Here is an 8,421-nt window from a genome sequence, read left to right as displayed (position 1 = left end):
ATCCAAGTCTCTCTCTCCTAGGGTTTCCTTACGATCCGTTTGCCATGGAAAAGCACAAAGAAGACGAGGAGGAAGAAGGATATTATGAACCGTATCCCGTTCTCCACGTCCTCCCGCTTCCGCCAGTTCCCGAAGTCCTTCTCCATCCGGAGGAAGGTCCCGTGGTGGTACAAGACCCTCGACCCGGGCAGCGACTTCGTGAACCGATGGAACCACATCTTCCTCATCTCGTGCCTTATCGCCCTCTTCATCGACCCGCTCTACTTCTTCATCCCCATAGTTGCGGGCCCTGCCTGCATCAAGATCGACTTTGGCTTTGGCATCTTCATCACGCTCCTTCGTACAGTGGCTGACCTCTTCTTCCTCTTCCACATGGTCCTCAAGTTCAGGACTGCCTTTGTGGCCCGCGACTCCCGGGTATTTGGGCGGGGCGAGCTTGTGATGGACCCGAGGGAGATCGCCATGCGATACTTGAAGACCAACTTCATCGTCGACCTTGCTGCTAGTCTCCCTCTTCCCCAGGTCGAGCAAAATATTTTGATTGAACAATGCATTGTAAAGACTTCATTAGACGATTTGTATATTTGAAATTCCGTTTTATTGATGTAAAGAATGATTCTGTGTCGTTTATGCTCAATGTTCTTCCCTTTATTAGTATATGCATTGCCTTACGGTTGGTTTTGTGGTTATCTATTTGTCGTTTTGATGGAAAACCGAAATGCTAATAGGCTCGAATAAGCGTTCTACGTCTGAATTTTTCGATTTCAAAGATTCGAACACAGTGTGCTGATTCTTGCTGTTTTCTTCGTTTGCTGTTGCAGTTCGTGATATGGTTCGTAATTCCAGCAATAAAAAACCCGACTGCGAACCACGCAAACCACATGGTTTCTCTAATTGTTCTTATTCAGTATTTCCCTCGGTTTTTCCTGATTTTCCCTTTGCATAGTCGGATCGTGAAAACGACTGGTGCGATAGCAAAGACCCCCTGGACTGGGGCAGCTTACAATCTCATCCTATGCACGCTCGCCAGTCACGTACGTAAGCCCCCCTCACTAATCGTGGATCTTGCCATAAACCATTTTATCTGATCGTGATTTACCCCGTATTTTGGTTTGTCAGGTTATCGGGGCAACTTGGTACCTCTGGGCACTCGAGAGGCAGCACGCCTGCTGGAGGAGGGAATGCCGAAAGGAAATGCAGTTGAGGCACTCCCCTTGTAAACTGATCTACCTTGACTGTAGCTCAGTCAACTGGCCAGATCGTCAGCAGTGGCTCAACGTCACAAGGGCGACCCTTAAGTGCGATGCTCTCACTGATACGAACCACCAGCAGTTCGGGATTTTCGCTCCTGCCTTCACAAATGAAGTTGCCTCTGCACGGTTCATAGAGAAGTACTTCTACTGTCTTTGGTGGGGCCTCAAGAACCTGAGGTATGAGTCTTTTTCGCGGACTATTTCTCTATTTGATGTTTGGTTCTCTTTTATTTGACTCGAATAACGTTTATGAATTTGTGACGGTGCAGTTCATATGGTCAGAATCTGATGACAAGCACTATTAGTGGTGAGAATATCTTCTCAATAACGATCTGCGTCGCAGGTTTGATCTTCTTCTCGCATTTGATCGGAAACGTACAGGTTAGTCTTTGCTCTTTAATTGTAAGGTCAAGTCTTGTACTGATGAACATAGATGTCTAATTTTTTCGATCCGTAAACATAGGTGTCTAATTATTTTGAGCACCCCATATCCCTAAATCTCTGCTTTCCTGATGAAGACTTATCTCCAATCCTCGACGGTAAGACTCGAAGAATGGAGGGTTAAGCGGAGAGACACAGAGGAGTGGATGAGACACCGGCAACTGCCTCCAGAATTGCAAGAGCGTGTTCGAAGATTCGTTCAGTACAAGTGGCTCGCCACAAGAGGAGTCGACGAGGAGACCATTCTGCAGTCCTTGCCTCTTGATTTGCGGCGACAAATCAGAAGGCATCTCTGTCTCGCCCTAGTCCGTCGAGTAAGGATTCATCATTTCATTCAAATCTCATTTGCTCTGATAACCGGCTGAAGACACCGGTATGGTCATTTTAATGGACAATCTAATGCGAGTGTGTTTCCTTCACTTTCAGGTGCCATTTTTTGCGCAAATGGACAATCAGCTCCTGGATGCAATATGTGAGCGCCTCGTTTCGTCACTGCACACCAAGGACACGTACATGATTAGGGAGGGGGACCCGGTCAGCGAGATGCTCTTCATTATTCGAGGCCAGGTCGAGAGCAGCACAACTGACGGCGGGAGATCGGGATTTTTCAACTCCATCACCCTGGGACCCGGTGACTTCTGCGGCGAGGAGCTCCTCACCTGGGCCCTCATCCCAACTTCAAGCCTCAACCTGCCATCCTCGACTCGGACCGTGAAGACCCTGACGGAGCTCGAGGCCTTCGCCCTCAGGGCAGAGGATCTCAAGTTCGTGGCGGGCCAGTTCAAGCGGCTCCACAGCAAGCAGCTCCAGCATGCTTTCCGGTACTACTCGCATCAATGGAGGACTTGGGGGGCCTGCTTCATCCAGGCCGCCTGGAGGCGGTTAAAGAAGCGTAAGATGGCCATGGAATTGGCCAAGCAGGAGAGCTACTACTACTACTACACGAACGTCGTGGAACAGGCAGGGGAATACTCAGGCTTGGATTACGAGGATGTCGGCACGGGCCATGACAATGATGCAGAAAACTCAAGGAATGCACAGCATCTCGGGGCAACACTACTAGCCTCAAAGTTTGCTGCAAACACGAAGAAAGGGGTCACCGAGAGAGTCAGGGTGATCGATCCCGATGATCTAAAGATGCCGAAACTATTCAAACCTAAGGAGCCCGATTTCTCTGATTGACCTGATTGAGGTAGCAGAATCCTGAGTAGACGAACACACTGCGTAGTTTGTGTAATTTATTGTGAACTATTCGCAAATTAACGTGAAGAGTCAAATTTTAAGTTTTATCTAATCTAGCTGGCTACCAGTGGGGTGTAGCTTAGTTTGAGTGTTTCAAGCACTGGGTCAGACAGACGTATTTACTATTTAGATGCAAGTCAGGAGGAAAGGGCCCCCCCCCCCCCGCGTTTGTTGTCGAATTCACTTATGTAGGGCTGGTATTCCTTTGAAATCTCATTGAGATTACCTCGGTTCCTAGTGTAATTATGGGTCAAATTGAACATTATGCTGCCGGATTCGGGCCCATATAGTACGCCATGTAGGGATTGCTACGCCGATTGCTACCCAAACCCCTTTACGCATCGAAAAATAATCTAGCTGACATAGTTGGCCGTGTCGTTTGGGCCTCTGACCCAATAGTTCTTGTCTTAGGCCCAGTAGTAGAAAAACAGTGCCAGGCACAGGTTGTCGTGCAGTCATATTTCGGCCCCCCTGAAATTCTTTCGAGTAGGAGGATACGGTGACACGCTATATATGTAGTGTAGTCCACACGGATCTGACGCCGGTGGGCTGGGGTCAGTTGGACCGCTGTCATGCAAGCAGCTCTAATATGATATTTCGCGGGACAATTTAATAAGGAAAGAAATCTTAAGTTCTGAATTTTCAAGTTTTGAAAGGGGTTTGTCAGTCTACAAAAAAAAAAAAAAAAAAAGGACATGTCACTCTGACGTGATTATGTTGTACTTTTCTCATGCGGCAAGCTATATCAGATATAGCTCTCTATTTTTTCCCTGTCGGTCATTTGAGATACTAATACCATGAAGCGATTTGATCGTGGAAGCGCTCTCTGTAGTAGTTGTGAAATAAGTTTCGACAATTATTCGATTCTAAGGCCCTGTTTGATTTTAGGGTGTTATTTTAAAATTACAATTCTAACTTAACTCTACCCACTATAAAACAAAATAACCCATACAAAGTCAAAGAGTGAACCCCATTTATACTACTTTTTTCCATAACAAAACAACATAACTCATACAAAGTCAAAGGTGGACCCCATTTATACCATTCTTTTTCAAAATCAAAATTTAATTTTAAAATCATACTATGAAACCAAACGCAATCTAAGAATCTTGTTGATGGTCATAATAGGAACTCAAGGTGAGTCCCGGCTTAGGATTATAGATTGATTTTTTTTTTCTTTTACACAAATATTTCTTCTTCTCATTTGGTGTAATACGGACCCATAGCCGAGCGGAATTTATCCAAAAAGAATATATATATATGTATTAAAACCTTAAAATCCGTGTAATATGAAAAACCAAGTTCTGAAAAGTTATTTCAATGAATGTATTGAAAAATATTCATAGTTTCAACCATATGTTCATTAACATTTTCATTCTTTCGTCACTCTAAAATTCATTTCTCTCTGAAGGGAAGAAAATTGAAATGGCAATCACGATGGTCGATCATTACAAACATCTACGAGGTCATACTCGAGCAAATACGTAAATATATGGACACCCTTCTGTTCAAGCCCATCACGAATCGGTTTTTCAATAGGAACATACCTCTAGCCACACACTATAGGCTACAACCCCTAATCGCTGTGAGTGAAAGGATGAATTTAAAAATAATTACAACTAATTTCGTTTATTCATTTTTCTAAATCATAAGATTTTTTTTTAAAATTAACTCTTGAAAATTCCACAATTTAAGATCCTTTTTTTTTTAGATTATTGATAAACTAGTACATATATGTATATCTAAGAAATATCAAATCAAAACAAATAATATGATTAAGTTACACATACGGTTGGTTAATTGACTGACGTGGATACAATTTATATGATCATATCATGAGTATGATCCACTTGAATGGTTTCATAAGTCTCAGTCTCAGTGGTCACAATGTTGTCAGCATGTGGAAGTTCTCGCAAGTTGCAAATTATAATACGTTGCCTGTATGTATGTATGTATGTATGTATCCAACCAGTTAGCTCTCCCATCAAATTTGTTCTCTACGAGAGGAAGCATAGATTGATATCCTTCGGGGACAAGAGAAGAAAACAAGTTGCCTTTATCATTTTTGGCCTTTTCTTCTTATATATAATATATGGGTCTCACTATTTCTCAAAAAAAAAAAGTGAAATTAATTCATTTTTTTTATACCAAAATTTAGAGGATGATAAAATCAGAATAGTGTAGAAGCTATAGATATTTACATAGAGAACCACACAAATATTTTCAAATTAATTATTTTCAAATTATGATAATATATCCTCCATGAAATTTCATTATCGAGTTTTTTTTTATATGCCGTGGCCTTTTTTTCCTATTTCTTAAAGAAATTATTAAAACTGGTCCCTCTACAAATCGAGGAGACCATAGGTAAACTTCATAATTTTTGGACTCTTATTCTTTTTACTTTTTGTTTTTCCTCCGCCTTTTTGCTGTTACAGACAAATATATTAAAAGGATGCAGACGACAGAAAGTGGTTGTGGTGTAGGACGTGCAGAGGCCAAATGGAGCTCCTTTGTTCGAATTTGAGAATTTTTTCTTCTGTTTTTCACGTATTAATACATATATGTATATTTTTGTATTTGTTCCTAAACATGCCACCACGGTTGATACTAACATAAACTTACAATTCAAATCACTGCTTTATATTTCATACAGTTTTAAAAGTTAATATTTCTTCCGCTGATCTTAATTGAATTTTTAATATTCTTAATTAGAAAATCACGACAACAATATAATAGGCTTTCAATGAGCTCCTCATTCTATGTGAAGCGAACTTTATTTGCAATGGGGGTTTAATATTCATTAAGAGCATTTCATTGTACAACCAAATCAATACCCAAATTAGAATTAATTTTAGTCAATAGATGTAATCTCGCGTTACAATGAAAAAATAAGGACAACGTCACAAATAAAAAGATATTATTTAAATTGTTTTTATATAAAAAGGTCTTTTAGCAATGTTGGTTGTAGTTAGATAATTACACATTTATTTTCCTTAAATAAAATATCAAGTGTGAGTCTTGTGATCCGAGAAATTTCATGACTAGGAGAGTTTTGTCTCTTAGATCTAACTTAAACTTAGAATAATTGGAAATAGGAGAGTTTTGTCTCTTAGATCTAACTTAAACTTAGAATGATTGGATACATTGGATTTCCAAATATGAGGTTGTGCACTTTCTGAAAGAAAATGTTTATAAACCTAAAGCAAATAAACAATTAAATATATTAAAGGAAAAAAGAGAAGAGCGCGAAAATGGCCAAATTTTCATATATTAAGATAATAATTAGATGATACTCGCGCATGTCACACTAACAATTTGTCAATTATTTTATAATCAAATGAGGATAATCAACACACATAATGCAAATAAATAGAAATAAACAAGTGTATGTACCGAGTAGATTTATCATTATGAAATGTAAGCGAAAGATGATAGTAAATACTAATTCTGATCTTATAAAAATGCAAACAACATATGCATATATATATATATATATATAGTACATCAATCTTAGAGAGATATCTTGTAATAATAAAGGTGTGGAAAAAACTAAAACAAATAGAAGATATGTATAACATGAATTTTCATGTCCACTATTTAGTACATTGAATTTAAAAATATATATTGTATTTCGATAAACTATTATAAATTATCGAAAATACTTTTAATTTTTAGAAAAACTCATAATTATATATCAATGCATATAAATAATACGGATATATATTCGAAATTTGTTAAATATGACAAAAATATGAAAAAATTCATTTAACTGGAAGTGAAAAGTCAAATACACAAAATCAATTAGAAATTAAATTTTTTAAGCAATTCAAAATGCGATAAACCACGAGCTGCAAATTTTAATAAAATATCAGCTCATATGCAGTGCTCGGCTTTTAAATATTATAGTTGATTGATTGGTTGTTGTTTGTGGAATTGTGCTCCAACAGTCCAATTTACATGGCTTGGCCTATGCGAACATGAGGAATTTCATGAGGATAATTCATGAGGATTCTCTTCAAAGCCTTCAGAAGTCCATCTTGCCTCTCGAGGAAAACAACAAATTAATAATGTTAATATATATAATTGTTGACCAAATGCACTTAGCTTGTGTTGAAATTAATTATCATAGAAGACTTGTCTTCTGAATATGTAGGGTCAATCAATACGTGTTAATTCGAATAGTTAAACGCTTATTTTTTTAATAAGATCTTAGTTTTGAGTATTGTGAATGAAAAAGTTCATGATTGTGATGACTTTACTTCTTAATTGGCTAATTCGGCTCGAGTAAAATTAGTCGGACTGGTTAGATTTCCGGATATTATGATGCAAAAGGGAAAAAAAAAAGAGCTAAAAGGAATATGTTAATAATGTCTATATTATATGATCTTTTTAACCTAACTCGTACGTCTAATATTGTGTGTATATATACACGATTGTGACGAAGGCAATGGTAACAGTGAACAAAAAAACGAAAATTATGAATAAAAAAGTTAAAAACCTGAAAAGAAGCCTCTCCTTTATCAACTATTCACCTAGCTATAATCGTAATGTACCTCTTTGTTTCGATAACACCGAAAGCACAAAATAATCTTGATAAATAAATGGACAAAATAAATTAAAAGAACTTGAAAAATCTAGTGACAATAATCAAAGACCAAATCTTTTAATTTTAATTAGTTGAGTAAGCGAAAGGTAATGGTAAGGAAAATAGCTAGGTTTCGGCTTCTTTGGTATGTTCTTTAATTGGTGTGTGAATGAATGCTATCACAAAAGTCATGGCTTTGTTTGGTTTGTGAGTATAATTTTAAAATCACAATTCAAACTTAACTCTACCCACTACAAAATAAAATAACTCATACAAAATCAAATAGTTGGCCCCATTTATACCACTCTTTTCCACAACAAAACAATATAACTTATACAAAGTCAAAGGGCGAACTCCATTTATACCACTCTTTTTCAAAATCAAAATCTAATTTTAAAATCCTACCATGAAATCAAACGCATCAATAGAGGACACTTGCAATCATCACTCTCGATCGATCGTGACTTATGAACTAACTTCACATCCATTTGAGAGAGGACCCACAAAAATGACATCTACCATATATTATGGAGATGCCTTCAGCAACTCCTTTTTTTCCTTTTTCCACGCACATCCTAATCCATATCTTAATTAATTCATACATTTCCTGTATTATGTATACGCATATATCCATACTACGACGCATTAGCATGGTGCATGGACATATATGTTCTCTCGGTTTTCCTAAATTGCGTCATCCGATATTCGGCACACACACACATATATATATGTATGTATGTATATTGGCTTTATTATCTAATAATTGGCATATATAAATATATATATATATATATATATAAATAAATATTGGCATCTACAGTTCTCTCTCTCTCTCTCTCTCTCTCTATTTATTATTTCCTGTGATTTTCAGCCCCAATTCATAATACTGATCTTTTG

At 37.7% G+C, this 8,421-nt stretch overlaps 1 protein-coding gene across 1 annotated transcript; it reads left to right on the top strand.

Moving 5' to 3' along the window:
* The first annotated feature begins 20 nt into the window (after positions 1-20).
* On the top strand, positions 21-2,981 carry LOC116214193 (probable cyclic nucleotide-gated ion channel 16). Its single transcript, XM_031549526.1, has 6 exons — positions 21-522; positions 822-1,034; positions 1,120-1,430; positions 1,523-1,634; positions 1,772-2,008; positions 2,121-2,981. The coding sequence occupies exons 1-6, from the start codon at positions 85-87 to the stop codon at positions 2,874-2,876; spliced, it is 2,067 nt and encodes a 688-aa protein (XP_031405386.1). The 5' UTR covers positions 21-84; the 3' UTR covers positions 2,877-2,981.
* The last annotated feature ends 5,440 nt before the right edge of the window (positions 2,982-8,421 follow it).

The sequence above is a fragment of the Punica granatum genome, chromosome 7 (genome assembly GCF_007655135.1).
Source record: "Punica granatum isolate Tunisia-2019 chromosome 7, ASM765513v2, whole genome shotgun sequence".
Taxonomy (NCBI): Eukaryota; Viridiplantae; Streptophyta; class Magnoliopsida; order Myrtales; family Lythraceae; genus Punica; species Punica granatum.
This window is presented reverse-complemented; position numbering and strand designations above follow the sequence as displayed.

Coding starts and splice junctions, on each gene's coding strand:
- LOC116214193 (XM_031549526.1), top strand. CDS start 85: ATGAACCGTATCCCGTTCTCCACGTCCTCCCGCTTCCGCCAGTTCCCG. Junction 1,035..1,119: donor TATGCACGCTCGCCAGTCAC/GTACGTAAGCCC, acceptor TTGGTTTGTCAG/GTTATCGGGGCAACTTGGTA. Junction 2,009..2,120: donor GTCTCGCCCTAGTCCGTCGA/GTAAGGATTCAT, acceptor CTTCACTTTCAG/GTGCCATTTTTTGCGCAAAT.